General features: G+C 32.7%; 3 protein-coding genes and 1 pseudogene across 3 annotated transcripts; 3 read left to right on the top strand and 1 right to left on the bottom strand.

Moving 5' to 3' along the window:
- The first annotated feature begins 2,549 nt into the window (after nucleotides 1-2,549).
- On the top strand, nucleotides 2,550-6,296 carry LOC149379782 (uncharacterized). The gene is made up of 2 exons (XM_089604057.1): nucleotides 2,550-2,614; nucleotides 5,663-6,296. The coding sequence occupies exons 1-2, from the start codon at nucleotides 2,550-2,552 to the stop codon at nucleotides 6,294-6,296; spliced, it is 699 nt and encodes a 232-aa protein (XP_089460183.1).
- A 2,549-nt stretch (nucleotides 6,297-8,845) lies between these two features.
- Nucleotides 8,846-12,219, top strand: MES17 (methyl esterase 17). Its single transcript, XM_089603737.1, has 4 exons — nucleotides 8,846-9,287; nucleotides 9,385-9,525; nucleotides 10,513-10,647; nucleotides 11,608-12,219. Exons 1-4 carry the CDS (start codon nucleotides 9,018-9,020, stop codon nucleotides 11,902-11,904), a joined length of 843 nt encoding a protein of 280 aa, XP_089459863.1. The 5' UTR covers nucleotides 8,846-9,017; the 3' UTR covers nucleotides 11,905-12,219.
- Nucleotides 12,220-14,115: 1,896 nt separating this feature from the next.
- LOC149379784 (serine/threonine-protein kinase AtPK2/AtPK19-like) lies at nucleotides 14,116-17,172 on the top strand. The gene is made up of 6 exons (XM_089603526.1): nucleotides 14,116-14,606; nucleotides 14,922-15,004; nucleotides 15,104-15,224; nucleotides 15,554-15,730; nucleotides 16,223-16,330; nucleotides 16,708-17,172. Exons 1-6 carry the CDS (start codon nucleotides 14,205-14,207, stop codon nucleotides 16,972-16,974), a joined length of 1,158 nt encoding a protein of 385 aa, XP_089459652.1. The 5' UTR covers nucleotides 14,116-14,204; the 3' UTR covers nucleotides 16,975-17,172.
- Nucleotides 17,173-21,297: 4,125 nt separating this feature from the next.
- On the bottom strand, nucleotides 21,298-22,328 carry LOC149379785 (thioredoxin H-type pseudogene; annotated as a pseudogene).
- Between the last annotated feature and the right edge of the window lie 722 nt (nucleotides 22,329-23,050).

A 23,050-nucleotide genomic window follows, 5' to 3' on the forward strand; every position in this document is an offset into this window, starting at 1 on the left:
TTCTTTTCTTTTCGAAGTTTTACTCGGTAAGGTTCGTTCTTACTCTATGCTCGGGTCTATTTGATTCGGGTTCGGTGCTGGAGTCTTACTATTCTTCGAGGATTCAAGCACATGTTTGGACTGTGCTAATTATATGAGTAAGTATATATATATATATATATATGTAAAGGAAACAGCTAGCAAATGGATAATATTATATATATATATATATATATATATATATATATATATATATTATTATCCATTTGCTAGCTGTTTCCTTAACTTACAGTGATTGGAGGTCACCATTCAAGATTTATGTTCATCGTCCTTTTGCTAATTTACATGCAGGGCTTGATTATACAATTAATATGTCCACACACACTAAAATATAAAAGTAACATTGTGTTGGATAGTTGTCATTAAATATGACCTACTATCACTATGTGCATATCCATTGGAAAGCAGCTTTTACCCATAGGAATATTAAATATCCAAAAAGAAATATTAAATAAATGGCGAGAGATCGATGATACTTATTTAATTGAAAACCCGAATATGGTTTTGACTTTGCGAATATCACACGATGATACTTATTTAATTGAGATATTGTGAGCATTTTTTAACAATTGAAATGAAAAAGAAAAGGAGATCCATAGTTAAAAGTTGGAAAGTCCGTTTAAAATAAAATAATGTGTTTTTTTTTATGATAAAAATAATGTGTTATCTATATGTAGTTATAGCCTTTTTCCATATTCTTGGCACTTACTTACCTACCATACTTAAGTGGATCTATTGTATTATTAATTACTTGGATTTTTAGCTCAAATAGTCCTTGAACTATGGAGGTTGAGGCATTTTGGTACCTTAACAATAGTCATTGTTCTCTCCTCCATGGTGAGCCGCATCTGCCCTCAACGTTGTTCACAGAGGTGTCGTGTTACGAGATCAACGCCGTTACTAGATCGAGAAGTATAACCCTGCGAATTTGTCTACATGCTTTTTTTTTAGTTTATATGTTTCTGGTACACAATTAATTTTTTTATTTTATTTTATTATGTTACTTAGGAATAGTCATTAGATGGTGGTGGTGTTGTTGGTGGTTTGGATCTTGTAGGTATATGATTCGTTTATGTAAAAATCAAGGAAAGAGCGTGATGATCATACGGGTCTCACTAATCATTGGTCTCACGGTGGTGAAAAATGAATACCCAGAAGTTATTTTTATTTTAGGTTTGAGAAGAATATTTTTTTTTTTTTGCAATTAAGCCTTCACGTGCGTCGCATGTGACAATTCCGTCTACTTACTTGACGGGAGGGACTAATTTCGCCAACAACTAGAAGGTTGAGGACTATTTTGCGTCTAAAAAAAGCTCAGGGATAAAAATGCCTCCAACTCAATAGTTCGGGGATTATTTGAGCCAAAAATCCTTAATTACTATTAAGGCAACTTAGAATTAGTGATGCTATTATTTTTCAAACAACTCAACTAGTGGTGCTATTAAGATATATCAAAATATATTATAAATGAATCCGTGTGATATCATCAATTAGTTGACTAATTATAACCGATCCATCAGTTATATATATATATATATATATATATATATATATATATATATATTTATATGTATGTGTCTTGTATCATGTATGTATGTGATGTATACAGTATATAACTGTATAAACACATTTGTGTGGTGGCCTTTAGGCCTTCGAATAATTTGTATGAATGGTGACCAACTGTAAGTATAATATAGTGTGCTTTTGTATCACTGCTTTCTAGTTTCTCCTAATATGTAGATGTATGGATTTAATTTAGAAAAATTATACGGATTATCCAAACTCAAACGTTAAGATTACGGATTAACTAACGTTTAAAAATAATTTGAAAAATAACCAGCTTCGTTGGCGTGACGTTTCAGCCAATATTTGTATGTCAAAAATATCCTTGTTGGACTGTGTTTCGTTTTAAGAAAAAATCAAAATAAAGAAATCAATTGATGATCATTCAAAATAAAAGCTTAAATTACGATATTAATACCAACAAATATGTTCCCAAATTGAAATTGAATATATGTACATACTTAAAAAAACAAAGGAATAAAAAGAATTTGTCGAGAGATGAAGAAGCGCCGCCACGAAGAAGACACGAGAAGACTGACCGCTGAGGAACGAGAAGTGGTTGACAACTACGGCGGCGCTCATGCCGCTGTTGTAGTGCGGTTTATTAGCGTATATATAACATATTAGTCATTATTATTATTATTGTATTTATGATTATTTCCCTTTTTTTATTTCCTTTTTTGTTGTATTATGGTTATATATACCCAGACTATTCTATTTCTTTGTAATGCAATTAATTATTCAGACTTCCTCTTTTTCTCTGAATCCCTAAATTTTCACAATCGACCGCGGTGGAAGAGGATCTTGGCGAGTCTCAGTGCGGTGAGGTCGAGGAAAAGCCCTAGAATCAGCGACTCCACCATGGGGCTTCTCCACAGCGCCAGCATGACTAGCGCCGCCGGGAAGAAGGGCCAGCAGATTTGATCGCAGGCAAGTACGACTGAGCTATGCCGTGGAGCACCTCCGACACTTGGCCGTCCAATTGGATCAACGCCACTGCCATTCGATTATGGTTTGTTGGAGTTTAGAGATCTCTTTTACTTGCTGTTATTTACCAAGATAATCATTGTTAATAGTCGTTTTTTTTTATTCTAAAGTTACCGTTTCGCATACTCTCGTCGTTTATGATGGTTGCTGGTTTTCCAAACAAACAAAAACAACGCTAATTTTTTTCTCGTTTGATCAAAGAAACACTAATTAACAATATTTTTATAGTAATTAAACTAAAATTTGTAACTTTTATATTCTAAAGGGATTAGCGGTGTGAAGACTTTTAAAAATCAAGATTGGCACTTCAAAATATAAATAGATTTAATTAAGTAAGTCATCCACGTCTGACAGCTACATCTCACCTTAAATATCTAATCATGTGCCTAATATCACCAAATTCGTAACATATACTTTTAATCTTTATTTCTTTTATTAATGCTCCTCCATAATTAAGGCCATTTTTTTTTTGCAAGCTGTGGATATATTTACTATTAGTATATCGTTTTTAATATCACGCCAATTATTTTTTTAGCTATATTTTTTTTTTCACAAACTATATTATTAACTAGCTGGGATAAAGTATTTATTTCACTAATCACCCAAAATTAAAAGAATTCACAAAAAAAAAAAAGAATGCTTATCTTTCTTTTCTTAAAAAGAATAATAATAATGAATTAGATATTATAACAGATTTATTTGCAAGCTTAAAATTCATTTCAATTCCATCAAAGGTAAAATTCATAGATACAACATACACATCATATACAATGATGTATATTAAAGATTTAATCTCTAAAAAAAATATGCATATTAAGTGTAGCTTACTCTTTACATTTAGACATATAGTCTATTTAAACTTGTATGTTAAAATTTTAGCCGATTTATTTAAAAATTAAGAAAATAGTCTAAACTAAATAAAAACTAATATGCTATATTATGAAGACGTAGAAATTATTTCTTTAATATTTGAATAATTGAGTTATAATTGTAATAGAGAGTAACCATTTAGCTATTTCATACTGCTATAATTTAGTAAAAAATAAGTTTAATAACATTATGATTCACTACTAAAACTAAAGTCATATGGAGTACTTTATGTGGATAATATATTTTCTGAAAAACTGGTTAATTTAAACTTACTCTCACCTAAACGAAAAAGGCCCAACGCAATAAACACTTGGTGGTGTGTATATATGAACTTCTTGTAAGTTGTAATCAACAATGCTACAGCTTATTCATTTTCCTTTTTTATCTATCTTTTAGGTGGGTCCTTACTATATTGAGAAATTGATATAGGGGAGATTCATATGTTTTACTGTTCAATCATGCCCCACTTTTTTTCCCCCTTTTATCATTTTGGACATGCTCTTACAGTTTTGCTCAATTAATTTTTTTTATTGGGTGGGGCATCGACAGAATCTATGCAAAGCTTTTTTTTTTTTACTGTGGAACTGCTTTTCGCTTTGGTTTTTTTTTTTTTTTTAATAATTATTTTATATTTATTATTTAAATATGGATACTACGCTAAGAACCCTCACATATGAAGGTAAGAGAGGAGAATAAAAAAAATTAAAAACTTGGAATGCATGAGACAGATTACACCATTTTTTGTGTGATATATCTAAAAAAAATGTTTTTAGATTTTGTTTTTTTTTTTAATTATTTTTATAAAAAATAGGCAAGTATTTGATAAACTATTTTTAAATTAGTTTTTTGCTGAAAGCAAAAACTGATTTAGCGTTTGGTAAAATAAACATCATTATAGAAAAAGATCGGAGTAGACATCTCTTTAAATATTAAATAATAGTTATTAATGTAGTGATTCATATATATATATATATATATATATATATATATATATATATATTATCGTAATTTGTAAATATATATTGATTTATAGAATTCACCTAAAAACTTTGTGTAAGCTTTAAAATATATATGTATAACTTAAAATCATGTTTAAAAAATTCTGTAGTAATTCCCTTCTAATGACTATTTAAAAAATTGTTTCTTAATTCTAATAAGAATATATAATAAAACTTAAAATACTAAATTTAAAATGCAATTCCAAAAGTTCGTATTCGCACAAAAAAAAAAAAAAAAAAAAAAAAAAAGCAAGTAGTATACTACTACGACTATAAGTCTTGAGAACCATAAAAAGTGAGAGTAAGATTGTGTGAGGAAACAAAATAATTAATAATGATACAATATTAATTGAACAAAATGAAGGGAAAAACAATTTTCAAAAACTACTAAACCAGCTTTTGAATTCTCTTCTAAATTCATCAAAAACACTTATCTACTTTTAAAAAAACTAGTTTATCAAATGCCAAATAAACATTTGAGATTATAAAAAAGCTAAAAGCACTTTTAATAAAAATATCCCAAACACACCCATTAGCGCAAAAAGAGATCAAACAACGTGAGAATTAATTAACCAAAAACAGAATTCAAAACCAAAAGACTAATTAGAACACAAGAAATAAAGAATACACATCAAACAAATAATGATGAGTCTTTATTTGTCGTTTCACACACTTGAATAGCAATTACACGAGATCTTACAAAGATTCTCTCCGGTGAGAATTCTCGGTTAAACTCCAATCGCTAATTCTAAAAACTTTGTATTCCGAACAAGAAATCACACTCGCTCAAGTACAAAGAGCCATAATTACGATCTCTAACATCTCTTTGTGTTTGGCCCTTCATCCCCCTCCGGTAATATTGTTTGGTGGAAAAAACTTTGGGGTTTACAACTCCCTCCCAAAGTTAAGCTCTTCACTTGGAGGGTGTGTAAAGGGTGGGTCCCGGTGCGATCGGTGCTTGAACGGAGACATGTCACTAAAGATGCTCGCTGCCCGGTGTGTAAGCACGGTACGGAAACGATTTTTCATGCCTTTTGGGGATGTCCATGGGCTCGAAAAGTATGGAAAATCGGGGGCTTCGAGGAGGTGGTGCGTGAAGCAAATGGTGCGGACACGATAGGCATTTTTTGGAGAGTTATGGAGTCCTTTAAGGTACGTGATCTTGAATTCTTTGTCGCTTTGATTTGGGAATTATGGAACCACAGGAATAATATTTGTGCCGGGAAGAGCGCGTGGGCGCCGAGCAATCTCGTGGAATGGACATGCGGCTACGTCGATGATTACCAAGGTGCCTTAAGCGTCCACAAGCAGCCCAAGGCTGCTGTCCAGGCTCGGTCGTGGAAACCCCCGCCGGAGGATATGATTGCAATCTCGGTCGACGCGGCTATCGACGCGCACGAGGATGTGGTGGGTGTTGGATGCATTGCTCGGGACTCCAGGGGAGTGGTGTTGGCGTCTGAGATCGCTGCGAGGAGCCAAGGACTATCCCCTCCACATGCGGAAGCCACGGCGATTCTTCAAGGTATGTTGTTTGCGTGTGATATGGGCTGGAAGAAAGTTGTCATTCAATCTGATTGCATGGAAGTTATCTCGGCTATTCGGAGTGGCGTTATCCCGGTGACGGAGCTAGGAACGATCCTTAGCGACATCAATGTCTTGTCTTCTAATTTTTTGGTTTTGGATTTTCTGTTTCACTCTCGTGATTGTAATAGAGCCGCCCATAATATGGCTCGCTTTGCTCTTATTCATGTTGCGGGCGCCCGGTGGTTGGGACTCGTGCCTCCTTGTGCTTTACAAGAGGTCGTGAACGACCACCGTGGTATTAGCCCATGTTTGTAACCACGGTATTCTTCCGCCATCTGAGTGAGAGTTTAATATAATCTCCGTGGTCCCGTCCACGTTTTCTAAAAAAAAAAAAAAACAAAAAAAACATCGCTTTGTGTTTACAATTGCTCATGACTCAATCGATACAACACAATCACTAGACTCGGCTACTTGTACATATATATGATGGACAAGCCAGTTGGACTTATTTTTAAAAATAATTCTCCTGTAATTCATTGTAAAAAATAATTATTTATTGCAACCTCAAATTCTCTGACTTCTTTTAAAATTTACGTTATTACAAATTTATATTTATACCCCCCTGGCTTTGTCCACGTATATTAATCGAGTCCTAAAGGTTTAAATGTCTAGTTGTTGATGTGTCAAGGATGTGGACAAATGTACATAGAGACACCATATCCAACGTACACTTTGAATTTTAATTATATGATTCAAAGTCAAACATGTAATTTTCATAAACAAAATTATATAAGAAAGTTTAACAGAAATGTTCAATGAGGGGACCTTTGGGATCAAATTGATCTAGTTAGTATAATAATTATTGTAATTACATTATCATAGTCTTTGAACCTCTAGGAAAGATACCTTAGTTAACTAGTCAAATTAAAATTTGAGTTTTGCAAAATATCCGACATTTGATGTATTGTAATATAGTCATGAACTAAAATACCCTTATTAACTACCAATTAAAATAAATAAAAATACTATAAAAACCGCTTGTTTTAGTTTAAAATTTCAAAATTCTGCATAAATTGAGAAAAACCACTCTTACACATATACAAATAAAATAAATAACAAAAAAAAATTACATTACTCATTCAAAACTTCAAACCTCCATACTGATTAATATCAATTGCAAAAATATATAATAAAAACCTATATTTTTTTCAATCTTGGATTCAATTGTGCTTAATTGCTTATGAGCATGATTATAAGACCATAGGACTGACCCTTGAGAAGCCTATAGACTTGTCAATGACAGCTTGCAGCACTAATTTTTAATATATGTGTATTTATGTATAAATGATATAAAATGCTGGGTACACTAATATTTTTACGAAAAATAAGGACTTTTTTTTTTGTTTTCAATGTTTTTTTTTCTCTTCTAACTATTGCCTGGCCTAATTATCTGGGTTTCTTATATTGCTGGTCTTAACATTGACTACAACATTTAAGGATAATGAAATTATTAATTTTGACCCGTTAATCAAATTGATGTCCAGAACATATATATCAAAATTAATTGAGAATGTACTCAATTTGCGGACATTATTGCTGGCCTGCCTGTCTGCAACGTAGGAAATAGGAATAAAACAGACAAATACGTGATTTTCCATGTACCAAAAGAGAACAAAATAATCCATGTCAAATACCCGACAAAATCCAATTTAAAATAAATTACGCAATAACATACATAAAAGAGAGAAATAAAAAATAAAAAATAAAAAAACAAAAAAACTTGTTGATCTGAGTGGAACGACAAATCTCCATTTTCAAAGATTTTTTTTCTTCTGCCTGATGATTTTATTATATATTATATAACGCGTGTTAACACGAGTAATTTATTGCGTTGGTACTTGGTAACAGTGGAAGAAGTGAAGTGGTGTGTGAGAGAGACTCTTTTGATATGAGATTGGTGGTGAATCTCATTCAATGGATTCAATTTGATCGTCATGGGTGTTGAGTTTGAGCCCATTTCCATGTACCTATTTTTCTATTTGTCGCCATCCACATATCAAAAGTTGTGATATAAAAAAAAAATTATATATATATATATAATAAATTATGATAACAGTTTATATATAGTTGAAAAAATAATTTAATGAAGCATCTTTCTTCACTTGTCTAAAAATATATTATTGCTAGTTGGAAAAAAATGCAAATATATCCTTTGGTGTTTTAACTTAATGTCACAAAAAAAAGGTTTACGTTAATTAGATATAAATAAATAAAGAAAACTATATCGTGTAAAATGTTTCTTCATATACTTTTTCCGCTAATTTTCTTAAAAATATAGAAAATAACGTATATTGGAGGAATAGATAATTTTTATATATGTTAACCAAAAAAAAAAAAAGATGAAAACTTGGCTAATAGGAAACATTTAAACAAATATAAACCAAGAGTATTTGTTTTTAATATACTAAATTATAACTGAATGAGTATAAAGTGATGCAGAATGAGAAATATGTGTCGAGGAGATGTTTATTTAGGTGAGCAATGAAACATCATCAACCCTTAAAATAGGAAACTACTAATTAGAGTGATCTTGTATAAAATGTTTATTTATATCTACAAATGCATAATATATAATTATATATCAATTATTGCCAACTAATATATGTATGACAATTTGACAAATGAGCGGTCAATGAAAGCTACTTAAAAAAAAAAACCTAAACAAATTAAGAGCACTACATTTGTATAAACATCAAATGCCACGTACACTTTATTTTTCTTTTTCTTTTTCTTTCAAATATTCGAATAATTCCAAAGTGAAATAAGAATAAAAAATAAAAAATAAAAATCATGAGGCACTAAGACTAGCTCCATATCCAACTCGAGGCATCTACGCACGTATAAGTGGACAAATGGAGGGGAAAAGAAATAAAAGCACAGACGAGAATAGATCACATTAATAGAAAACTTGACGTTTCAAAGTTTCAAGAGAGAAAAAAGAAAAACAGAAACAACTAATAATAATAGTTTTATATAATGCCTGAATTGGAAGAGCCGGCAATAGTAGTAATACCACCACCGCAAATAACAATGAAGCCACACTTCGTATTAGTCCATGGAATCGGCGGAGGAAGTTGGTGCTGGTACAAAATCCGGTGTCTCATGGAAAATTCCGGCTTCAAAGTCTCTTGCGTTGACTTAAAGTCCGCCGGAATTGACCGCTCCGACGCCGATTCCGTCCTCGGTTTTGACCAATACAACGAGCCTCTCTTCACCCTCATGTCTTCTCTGCCGGAAAATGAACAGGTAATAATAAAACCGCATATGTCCTATATATATATGTGCATGCATATAATTAATTAATTAATAATTATTGTGTTTTGTTTGTTTGTTTTGGTTTCAGGTTATATTAGTGGGTCACAGTGCTGGAGGACTGAGTGTGACTCGGATGACTCAGAAGTTCGCTAAGAAAATCCGTTTGTGTGTTTATGTGGCAGCGACGATGCTCAAGCATGGATACTCAACCGAACAAGACTTTAAACAAGTAATTTATTATTATTATTTTTTTTTCATTTTTATGTGGGAGACAGATTAAAAGTCTTCTATTATTAGGTACTGATTGGAATTTTTTTTTTTTTTTTTGGTTGTTGAATTTGGGTGATGGCCGATTTAAATATACAAAATTTAATACATGATATGAATTTTTCATAGGTGGCGATCAATTAAGCTGACGAACAAAAAGTGATTTTCATTTTTGAATTATTTCTATGATGATTATTATTAGTATTTTGCGTTGGCACAGAAGGGAAAAAAAAAAAAAAAAACAGAAACAAGAAGATGAGCTCAGATTGCTTATCCACAAAGCATGGCAAAGGTGTTGAAAACCGAACAGTGTAACGCTTGTCTGATGTCAGTCAGAGTTTTTATCACACAATTATATATAACTCATTAAAAAAAAAAACTTATAACATGTATAAATAAGTACTCTAAAGAACCTAGGAAATGAAAATATTCTCGCTATTTTGGAATACATAGGGGTATGTTTTATTAGGTTTTATTCGTGTTTAGAATCGAAAGATAATCTATGAAGTGTGTCCTATAATTTGTTTATTATTCAGTTTAATCTCCATGAAGAGTGGAGAGAGAGAGAGAGAGAGAGAGAGAGAGAGAGAGAGAGAGAGAGAGAGAGAGAGAGAGATGGTATTAGGTATTTACGTCTTTCTAGTCATGAAAGAAAGAAACCAAACTTACTTTGCCAAGATAATTACCAACTTTTTTCAATTATTTGGGGTCTTCTCTTGTCGGCATGTTTATAATTGTCTAATCCAAAATAAACCATCAAATATCCAATTCCACAAACCGTGTCTTGTTAAATTTATTATTTCACTTCTTTTTTTTTTTTTTTTTTTTTTAATCTTTTTACAGTTTCTCCCATTCCCAATCTACCTCTAATCATTGACAATTGCTAGATTCATTTACTCACACTAATTTTTTTTTTACCCCCATGACAAAAAAAAAAAAAAAAACACAGGGAACACCAGACTTGTCTGAATACGGTGACGTGTATGAGCTTGGATTTGGAGCTGGGATTGATAAACCCCCAACAAGCGCTTTAATCAAGAAAGAGTTCCAACGCAAAATCGCTTATCACATGAGCCCTCAAGAGGTAAGTTCAATTTTGCTTTGCAATCTCAATTCATAATAATTGAGCACTATATATATCACTTTATATTCATGGCCTCTTTCCTTTTGTCTCTCATCTCTTTGGTAGGCTTTTTTTGGGGCATGGCACAGCAAAACCCCACACCACATGTTACAATTTGATTCAACTTTTCCAACAAGCACTTTTAAATTATTGTTTTTTTTTTAAAAAAAGACCCCTCTCTATATGTAGAGTATGCTACTATTACCATAGTAGCATCATTATTCACCGGCCGTACGTGCATTCATGAGATCATTTAAGGAGGTTTATTAAAAAAAAATTATATCTATATATTCATAATCTTGTAGGACTTGTTGGATCATTCACTCATTAGGATATATATTATTCTTTAGTTGACTTCAAACGAATACATTTTGACAACTTTTTGGGACAATTTTTTATAGCATATGTTCAAGTGCAATATCAAATTTTTGAACAAATTCAGATGCATGAGGACTAATACAAAAATCCGAAAAGTTTAAGGACTAATTAGTGCAACCAACTTAAGAAGCTCAAGGGGTAATTTTTTAAATGTCTAATTATATTTTAAGTTATTTTGGAGTGGACTGCATAAACGAAAAAAGTAAAAAAAAAAAAAAAAAAAAAAAAAAAAGCACTGAAATGTAACCCTGCAAAATAATTAAGGGACTATATATTTACACTAAAAAAAACAATATTTCTATTATATGTAATGTAGTTTTAAAGCATTTACTTCCTAATAACCGGCGGCACAGATTATTTGGCTTAATTAATCTTTTGCTCCTGGACAATATTATATAAAAATTCACTTATAGCCTAGCTTGATTTATTCATTTATCTTGATTAACTACATACGTATAACTGAATTTTAGGTATATGTGAACTATGATAATCACCAATATATAGTAAATGATTAACTAATAATATGTATGTGTGGTGATTTAGGATTCGACGTTAGCTTCCATGCTTTTAAGGCCAGGACCTCTAACGGCAATCCTATCCGCCAAGTTTTGTTACGATGATGACGAGGATAATGACGTGGCAAAAGTGGGGCGGGTGTTTATAAAGACGGTGCATGACCGGGTCGTTACGGTGGAGCAGCAAGAGGCGATGATCGCCAGGTGGCGGCCTAGTCAAGTCTACTCTTTGGACTCCGACCACAGCCCCTTCTTCTCCAACCCCTTCATGCTCTTCGGTCTGCTCGTCAAATCCGCCGCCTCCGTCGGATATTCTTCCTCTTGATTTCGCCGCTAATAATTAGTTCTTTTTAAGATGTAGCAATGTTTTGTATGATTAATTAGAACGTTTTCAATTATTTTGTGGGTGACAAGATCTTTTAAGTATTGTTTTAGGACATATTTAATTGTGTAGTAATTGATCTTGTCATGCGTCTTTAAACATTTTAGTGAAAAAGAAGTTGTGTGTATGTGTATGTATGCCCGTATAACTTTGTGTGTGTGTTTTTTTTAATAAATGCTCGTGAAAACGTGCCATTATTTGAACTTAAAAGTCTGGTCATTGTATTTTATTTATTTACTTTTTGCAAATTACACGGAATATTTTTTTTTATAGAAATAGGGTAAAGCATCTATAAATACGGGAGAATATAGCTTATTCTTAATACAATACAAACCATAAAACACCATCAAAACCAAGTCGTAAAGAGATCTATACCAACTGATGTCCGATGACCATGAAAAAAGATGATTCTTCATAAACAAACGTAATAAAAACATTCGAATCGAAAAAGTAAAAGATGATTCTTCATGAGTAATGCATCTCCAATCCAAAAAATAAAGATCAAAACAAATGATCATAACAAAATATCGTTAAAGAAAAAAAAAACAAAAGCAACCTTAAAAACCAAAATGGATTGATCTAGGTATGATAAGTTTATACATGAAGAATGAAGCACATCGGCTTAGACCACCACGAAGAAGAGGATCCAACGGATCCATAACCTCCGCTAACTTGGGAGATTTTGAGCCTGTCGCAATGTTGACTTTGACAATGCCACCTCATCGAAATCAATCGCGTCTCGTTGTACACCAAAACCAACAATATCCATTTGCGGATCACCATAGGCGACGGCCGTCCTCGAGACACTGCCTGCAGAGGCTCCTGTCAAATTGTCTCTAAAGGCAACCCTCGACCAAGCACCAATGTCAAACACCGCTACTTCGACCGTCTTGATTAAGAGAGAGAGAGAGAGAGCATTTTTATTTAGAGAGAGAATTTAAATAATTCAAAGCCAAACAAAATCACACGTAGTTGCTATTTAAAATATTATTTTTTAAAATAAATTTTGAATTATATACAAAATTTATAATGGGATTGTAATTATGGTTGGATTTAAGAATGACATTTTTACTCGAAATCCGTTAATCCGCCCGTTAATTACCCGATGTAAACGAGTATTAACCATTGGCATTTTAGCGGATCGGGTAGAGAAAATGTAATACCCGTCCCGTTAATCCGTTAACCCGCCCATTAACTTAAAAAAAAAAAACCTAGATAATTTGTGAAGAAAACATTAGATTACATCATGAAGGGGTTTTTTTTTTCTTCTAATTCTAATAAAGTTATATTGTTTGTGATGATTTTTTATGCATGAAGGAGGGTTTTTTTCGACTCTAAATGAAAATCATGTTGTTTTTAATACTTAATTTGAGACAATTTTTTTAAAGGTTTAATGAGTGCTCAATTTTGGGACCCGTTACCCGTCCCGTTAGGAAAACTGGATTAACAGGTACGGGTTAGCGGATATTTTTTAGGCAGATACCGGTACTGGTATTGGTGTACCCATTAAAATCTGTACCCATTGTCATTCCTAGTTGGATTGGCACATAAGTGGAATCGATTATTTTGTTAAATTTTATAAATATTAACTATTTTGTAATCTCAACATTTTAAATGGCTTAACTATTTTTCACAAAAAAGCTTAATTTTTCTATAAATTTCATGAATAAATAGGCCTACCCTAAAAATAAAATCATGAGAGTCGCACACCTAATATTTAACAAATTGTTTGCACACTTAATATTTGGAATAATAACATGGATATATGAGTTATTTTCATAGAATTTTCACACGTATACGCGCATAGGTACGTGTGACGTGGGACGCGTGTGATGTGACCACATTTGCAAAACGTGTTTCTTTTAACTCCTATAGTCGCAACACCACTACATACATAAGACGTTCACATGACAAACTCCAAAACCAAATCCTATCGAACTTTGCTTAATTTGCTGGACCTTCATTCAAAACCAACCAACAAGATCAAGCCACGTGTATAAAAAAATACTCCCAATTCCCCACCCGAATATACACTAATGCGTATAAGCAACACACAATAAATATATCAGAGAGATCGCTAATCATAAAATCCTACTCCTACGTTATATATATGCACCATTGATCGATCATTCATCGGAACCCTAAAACACAATACAATATATTTTATTTTTCTCTCTCGAGATAAAAAAAATAAAATAAATAATAATACTCGTTAGGGTTTGTGACTTGAAGTGCAAGGCAACATGGTGTCACCGCACTTACTGTGCGGGTTAATAAGGCAGAATAATAACAAGAACCGAGCGATAGAGCCCGATTTCTCCGACGTCTTTGGTCCTCTTCCGTTCGACTACCCCGAGCTCATCAACCAGCTTAATCTCTCAGACGACGACGACGACGACGATGACGAGGACAATGATGACGTGGCGGGGCCGAGAGAGTTCGAGGTGTTGAGGGTGGTCGGGCGTGGGGGTTTTGGGAAAGTGTACCAGGTTAGAAAGATCGGCGGCTCCGAGATATTTGCCATGAAAGTGGTGAGGAAGGACAGAGTTTTGGAGAAGAATCACGCAAATTACATCAACTCCGAGAGGGAGATTTTGGCTGCGATTCATCATCCATTCATCGTCAGTCTCAGATACTCCTTCCAGGTATCAATTTTTGTACCTTCGAATATTTTGATTTTACCTAATTTAATTATTAATCAATTAATTTGTTGACAAAATCTCTAATTCATGCCTAATCTAAAAGATCGAAAATCACTATTTGGTTTAAAAAAGTTGAAAATTTTAACATTAAGCCAACTATTTTATTCTAAAAATAAAGTTACCTAATTAAAATTCGGCAAAAATGTCCGTTATCTAGCTTTTGATTTTATTTTATTTTATTTTATTTTATTTTTTTTCATGTATACCTTATAATAAAAGTATTAAATCATTGTGTCGTTTTGTTCTATATATATGCAGACGAAATACAGATTACACCTGGTTCTAGATTTCGTCAACGGCGGACATCTTTTCTTCCAACTCTATCGCCAAGGCCTTTTCAGGCACGTGTGTTTACATATCATAATGATTTGTTTTATAAGGAATATATTACTTATTAATTAATAGGTGAAATTGACGACGCTTGTTCTTTGAATATTCAGGGAGGATTTGGCACGTGTTTACGCGGCGGAGATTGTGTCGGCGGTGTCTCATCTCCATTCCCACGGCATAATGCACAGAGACTTGAAGCCCGAAAACATCCTTCTCGGAGCCGACGGCCATGTGAGTAGTTACACAAGCCATATAAAATTAATAATAAAAAAAATCAACACCATTACAAAACATCTAATTATTTTATGAGGGGTGTTATGGATAAATAGCCAAGACTAATTTTGAAGAGTGTTTTAATAAAAAAAATTTGGATCGTGTGACTAAATTTTTTTAAAGTGATAAATTATTTAAATAAATCATATAAAAAAATTAGCGTTGTAATTTTAGTTATTTAAAACTTTGACAATGTTGTAAATCAATTAGTTTCAAATGACCACTTTATATATTTTTATCTTCTTCGAGGCCTTGATTAAATTCTTTGATGATCGTGTTTTTCGTAGGTAATGTTGACGGACTTTGGACTCGCGAAGCGGTTTGATGAGGAGAGCACAAGATCGAACTCGATGTGTGGGACTCTTGAGTACATGTCGCCGGAGATTATCCAGCGACGCGGCCACGATAAGACTTCCGACTGGTGGAGCGTCGGAGTCCTTCTCTTCGAAATGCTCACCGGAAAGGTGCGTATTTTGCTTATACTATTTTTTTTTTTTAATATATGTTTTGTAAGGCATAGTCTCTCTCTTTTTTTAAAATGTAATGTATCATCACTTTTTTAAGAAGAAACAGTATAAAATAGCCGAATAGTTACTCTCAGTTAAAATTATAATTTAATTATTCAAATATTAAGAAAATAATCAGTTCATATTGATGTCTCACATACTATGAGAGGTACTTAATTTAGACTATTTTAACGTACGAGATATAAAATAAGGTGGCTATATGCTTAACTCTCTAATTATTATATATTGTGGGACGTAGGAGACACAAAAATAAATAGAGGATATGGAATACTATTCGTTATTTTAATTTAAAAATTATATACCACAGGGTAGGATTATAATCGGGGGGTAATTTAGAGGAATATCAAACTACTTACTAGCTAGTTGTTTTGGTACTTTAATTACATAGTTTGTTTGTTATTAATTTGTTCTTTTATGTATTTTATTCAGCCTCCATTTAGCGGTGGAAACAGACACATGATTCAGCAGAAGATAGTAAAAGACAAGGTCAAATTGCCATCCTACTTATCAAGTGAAGCACATTCACTCCTCAAAGGGGTACGTATAGTTTCTTTCTACAATTACTTTCACTCGTAACGTAAAAAAACATTTATACAAAATAGTCATTTATAAATTTGAATTAGGAATGACTTTTTTAAGCTTTTAGCAAAACAACTAAAATTATGCTTTCTAAATTTGTTTCACATTATGAATATAAATATTGACCATTCTATATATAAATAATTTATCACTGTCAATTTTTGTTATCAACAGAGTTAAAATTTATTGACATGTTTTAAGGTTTAATTATTTTACTAATTATAAAACAAGTTTTGACTATTTTACAAATCCATTAATTTTAATTGTCTATTTAGCTAAAACATTGCCTTTGATCTTAATTAATTAAAAAATAATATTTTTTTTTCTTTCTCCAGCTTCTACAGAAGGATCCGAGCAAACGGCTCGGGAACGGAGAGAAAGGCAGTGAGGAAATAAGAGGGCACAAATGGTTTAAGTGCATAAATTGGAAGAAACTCGAGGCTCGGGAGATCAACCCGGGATTCGTCCCCACAGTCGAAGGAGAGCTTTGCGTTGCCAATTTTGACGAGCGATGGACGAGTTTGCCGGCGGTGGATTCTCCGGCGACCACCCCTAAGTCCGGCGAGAATCCCTTCAGAGGCTTCACCGATGTCTCTCACTGAACAATAATCCATCTCAGTTCCTTCGTGTAGGAATATATGGTTAATTTCCTCGTATATAGTGAATTAGAAGAAAAAAACGACATTCGTTTTTGTAATTAATAACGACAGATGTATATGTTGATGTGTATCAGTATCATTGTTTTACAGTATGAAATTCAAAGGAAAGACGAAATATAGAAATATAAATAAGAACATTTCAACGGCTATCTTCCTCATGTATTTTCCCGCTAAAAAATTGCAAAACATTGTCTTGGTTCGGAACCGATTATTCTTATAAAAATCGTCGCTCAGCTCGCTCAAACACATCTTCTCAACGGCCTGGAGAGCGATTCTCCGTAAACTTCAACACTCTGTCCGCGAAAAGAACCTGATTATCACCTACACAAGAAACTCCGATAGTCCATCAATGGTGTAACTGAATCTATGAGAATATTTGTAACTCGAATTTTACGATGGAATTTGACAATTTGAAAGAAAAGGCGAATTCGAAGAAACACGAGAGAGAGAGAGAAGGAAAAAAAAAAAAAAAAAAATCTAAGACCACAAATATGCAAATTTGTTTGAATCATCATTTTTCACGTTTAGTTATGCATTTTACCCTTAAACTTTCTCATACCAGAAAATACAATATTTCCTAAAATTATTTCATCCTATTTTCCATGCTCCGTCCAAACACACACTAGTTTCGGATATTTCTAGAAGACAATAAATCGATTCTACACCGACCGCGAATCAATGTTTTAATTTTAATTATCGAATTCTGACCTTGTTTCTGTAAGAGTTTGATCAGGTAAGGATGAGAAGAGAGATCGATATAGTCTCCTTTGAATTCGCGACGGAAAGAGGCTTTCCGGCGGACCATTTCGCTCGGGTCGGATCGGGTCGACAACAATAAAGATTAAAAAACGAGGCACCAAATGAAAGATAATGAAGGTCGACAAAAACGACGGCAAAAAGAAAATACAACATCCCAGAACTAAACGACATATTTGAAGATATTTTGACAAACGACATCCACCAAAAACGACATATTCAAGAAACAACATCCCCCAAAATCAACATATTTAAGAAACGACATCCCACAAAAACGACATTTTTGTTAAACTACATTCAACAAAAACAAAATTTTAAAGAAACGACATCCCACAAAAAACGACATATTTGAAAAACGACATACTACCAAAAAGACTTTTTTGAAAAACGACATCCACCAAAAACGACAGATTTGACAAACGACATCTCATAAAAAACGACATATTTGACAAACGAGATTAACAAAAAACGACATATTTGACAAACGACATCCCAACAAAAACGATATTTTTACAAACGACATGTCACCAAAAACGACGTGCTTTGATAAACGACATCGCACCAAAATGACATATTTGGAAAACGACATCCTACCAATAATGACATTTTTTACAAACGACATCCCCAAAGACGAGAGAGTGAAAGTGAGTTTATCTGTGTATGTTGTATGTGAATCAACTACATCTGCATATATAAATAAGCTCTGTTTTTCTTGAATTCGGCTTTCTTATTACAGATTAAATCTTGGCGTTAAGATCACGCGTAGGAAAATCAAGTAAAACTAAAAAAAATAAGGAACTGATGTAAAAAAAACTACGTATTTCTGGAATAAAATAAATACCAAATAAGGAATTAAGTTTGGAAAAAAAAAGTCATACATATAGTTTATACCAAAGATATATAGCTCGTTTAAATTGCTATCTTAAATTTCTAATATAATTTTTGAATAATTAAGAAAGTACGAAAAAGCTAAATATCAGTTGAGCTATATGAATAATTAAGAAATAAAAGTCATACATATAGTTTCTACCAAAGATTATATATAGCTCGTTTAAATTGCTATCTTAATTTGCTCGTATATAGTGAATTAGAAGAAAAAACGACATTCGTTTTAGTGTAATTAATAACGACAGATGTTGATGTGTATCAGTATCATTGTTTTACAGTATGAAATTCAAAGGAAAGAAGAAATATAGAAATATAAATAAGAACATTTTAACGGCTATCTTCCTCGTGTCTTTTCCCGCTAAAAAATTGCAAAACATTGTCTTGGTTCGGAACCGATTATTCTTATAAAAATCGTCGCTCAGTCGCTCAAACACATCTTCTCAACGGCCTGGAGAGCGATTCTCCGAAAACTTCAACACTCTGTCCGCGAAAAGAACCTGATTATCACCTACACAAGAAACTACGATAGTCCATCAATGGTGTACCTGAATCTATGAGACTGTTTGTAACTCGAATTTTACGATGGAATATGACAATTTGAAAGAAAAGCTGAATTCGAAGAAACACGAGAGAGAGAAGGAAAATAAAAAATCTAAGACCACAAATGTGCAAATTTGTTTGAATCATCATTTTTCACGTTTAGTTATACATTATACGTACCCTTAAACTTTCTCATACCAGAAAATACAATATTACCTAAAATTATTTCATCCTATTTTCCATGCTCCGTCCAAACACACACTAGTTTCGGATATTTCTAGAAGACAATAAATCGATTCTACACCGACCGCGAATCAATGTTTTAATTTTAATTATCGAATTCTGACCTTGTTTCTGTAAGAGTTTGATCAGTTAAGGATGAGAAGAGAGATCGATATAGTCTCCTTTGAATTCGCGATGGAAAGAGGCTTTTCGGCGGACCATTTCGCTCGGCTCGGATCGGGTCGACAACAATAAAGATTAAAAAACGAGGCACCAAATGAAAGATAATGAAGGTCGACAAAAACGACGGGAAACAGAAAAATACATTTACTAAACGACATATTTGAAAACATTTTGACAAACGACATATTCAAGAAACGAGATCCCCCAAAAACAACATATTTAAGAAACGACATCCCATCAAAAAACGACATATTTGACAAACGACATCCCACCAAAACCGACATTTTTCGCAAACGACATATAACCGAAAACGACGTGCTTTGATAAACGACATCCAACAAAAATGACATATTTGGAATACGACATTCTACCAAAAATGACATTTTTTTCAAACGACATCCCCAAAGACGAGAGAGTGAAAGTGAGTTTATCTGTGTGTGTTGTATGTGAACCAACTACATTTGCATATATAAATAAGCTCTGGTTTGCTCAAAAAAAAAAAAAAAAAAAGCTCTGGTATACTTGAATTCGGCTTTCTAATTACAGATTAAATCTTGGCGTTAAGATCACACGTAGGGAAATCAAGTAAAACTACCAAATAAGGAATTAAGTTTGGAAACAAAGTCATACATATAATTTCTACCAAAGATATATAGCTCGTTTAAATTGCTATCTTAAATTTCTAGTATAATATTTGAATAACTAAGAAAAGTACGAAAAAGCTAAATATCAGTTGAGCTATATTAAGAAAGAAACTTTAAGACTGAGATACTCTCGGACAATGAATGAGAAGCAATCTATTTAGAAAAACAGTATAATTGAGATTTTCAGGGAATAAAAACAATAAGAAGTGATCTATTCTAAAAATCATATGATCAAAAAATCTATTCTAAAAAAAAAGATTAAAATGTGCAAGCTAGGGTAATTCCCCCTTATATTATATTAGTATAATTCAATGTAAATTAGAATTCCTTTTTTTTACTTTATTTTGACAAGGGGCCATGTAAGGTCAAATAAATAAATCGATAACGAAGCTCAGCCGAAGTCTGGTAAACTATCGTCGCCTCGTCTCATACAAACTCTCGAGCTCGCATAATGCAACTACGATTTTTGCTCAAAAGAAAGGAAATTCTTCAATTAAGGATTCATTTTTAAGATGAAAAAACATCGTCAATAATCTTGACTCAGCCGGATCTTATATCACCGACTATGAGCTTGTTTTGTACATACTCTATGAATCAGTTGTTGTAAACTAAACAAGCCGATCTTAGAGTCTCACAACAAGATGTTCAAATTGCTTTGCAATCACAAGAGATTTGATATGAACGTGCCTACAAATTTAAAGTTCCATTTGAGAAGTGAGAAAGAGTAATTAAAACACACGTTCATTCACTTGGAAAATAAACACAAGTTTCAATATTTTGGCTATTTTAATAATTTTTTGGACAAATTTCAACTATTTTACAAATTTATTACTTTTAATGAGCTATTTAACTAAAACACCCTTAATCACTAGAATTATTGGTATAATCTAAAGTTCTAAACTAATCAAAGCAACATTATTTTCGCTTAATTACTCTAGCAATTCTCAACGTTTCTCCTCTACGAGAGACACTCAAGACGACAAAATTCGAATTTACAAAATATATGTAACAAAATGAAAGAAAAAATAATTATTCAAATCGATGTTGGGGTTTCAAGATCGGCTGTTTTCTTAACAAGATCTTCCTTGTTGGCGCCGACGAGCTTGTCGATGGTTTGGCCTTCTTTTATGAAGAAGAATGTCGGAGTGGCTTTGATACCCCATTCGCTACACAGCTCCTGAGCCAACCAACGAAAAAACATATCTCAAAACTTGCAGTCCAAGTAATTTATTTAAAAAGAGGATTTTGATATCTTACGCCGAGATCGTCGACGTCGACGGTGAGGAACAAGATGGAGGGATATTTGTCGGCTATTTCAACGTACGTATTTTTTATACTTTGACACGGATTACACCACGGTGCACTGAAATTCGCCACAAGCTGTGTGTTTGTCACGTAATTAGTAGCTATAATTAATTTTACATTTTACCATAAGTAAACATGTCTGCATGTATATCTACATTTATATGGCTACTTTTTTCATTTTATATACTCCTTTTATATAAATAGTTTATGCATTTTTCAAATTAATTTTAGTTATATTTATATTATTATAGAAAAACGATTCGAAATAGCTCAAGGGTTACCCTTACTTAATCAAAATATTAAAAATATAACTCAGCTTTTGTCTAGATTTCTCAAAATTTAACGCATAAATGTTGTCTTAATTGATATGTTTTTGTATGATTAGACTAGAAATTTAGCATGGGGTTGGTTCCAAATGAATTAAATGTCTAGCTCTTCTATTATTTAAAGTAATAGAATAAGAGAATCTTAAAATAATGGCGCGACAAAATTCTGTCACACAAAGGTTTTGCTTGGCAGAATTTTGTAACAAAGTTACCGCGCAATTTTCACGATTTGGCGCATTTGACAAACCGTTATTTTTGTATCGTTAGCGTGAACGTATGCTAAAAAATAAAATAAATAAAAAATAAAAACCCTCACAAATTTGCCATCTCTGGTTGCTTCGGATAGCTTAGCCTCCCAGCTTTCCATCGTATTGACGAGCTGTACCTTTCCACTGGCGAGCTCGAATTCGGCATAGTCATCGTAATTCGCCATATCTCCGAAGTACTACAACAACCTTCAACATTTTCATTACCAACAACATAGGGATTCATATCAACATATGTTCCATCAATTTTAGGATAGGAATAAAATAGACGTTACCTTAATCCAACAATTTCCCATTTGATCAGTGTCCAAATCTGAAAAACTTTGGCAAACAAAATTCTAGAACTTGCCTCAAAGGGGAAACAAAAAATATTACTGTGGAACTTTCTGAATTCTTGTCAATTAATTGTTTGCATCAACAAAAAATTTGATAACAATTTGTTTGAGAATGGAGATTTAAAGAAATACTAATATTACTAGGGGGAAGCAAGAACAAAGAAATGATGATGATAAATTAGAACTCAGTATTGGCCTGACGAATGACTGGATAATTCGAGGGAATCTAAAATTGACTGGCAATGTTGCAATATTTGCGGACATAAATTTACAAATTTTATCTCCTGTATATGTTCAAAATACATTTGTTGTTTTAGTTCCCTGATATGAACCTTACTATATTTGGCAGATTTCCAGCAGAAAGAAGCGCAATTCAAGTCTTGGTGTCTTACCTTAAACGCAATTCTCTCAGCAATTTAAAAAAAATAATAATAATAATAATTATTATAATAACAAATAATTAGATAACTAGGCATATATACACTTTCAAATTGCTATATAACCAACCTTTCGTAAATAATAAATAAATGACCACAAACATAACGTGTCATTTC

The sequence above is a fragment of the Urtica dioica genome, chromosome 12 (genome assembly GCF_054948205.1).
Source record: "Urtica dioica subsp. dioica isolate 48M chromosome 12, U.dioica_male_clone48M_v1_H2, whole genome shotgun sequence".
Lineage (NCBI taxonomy): Eukaryota > Viridiplantae > Streptophyta > Magnoliopsida > Rosales > Urticaceae > Urtica > Urtica dioica.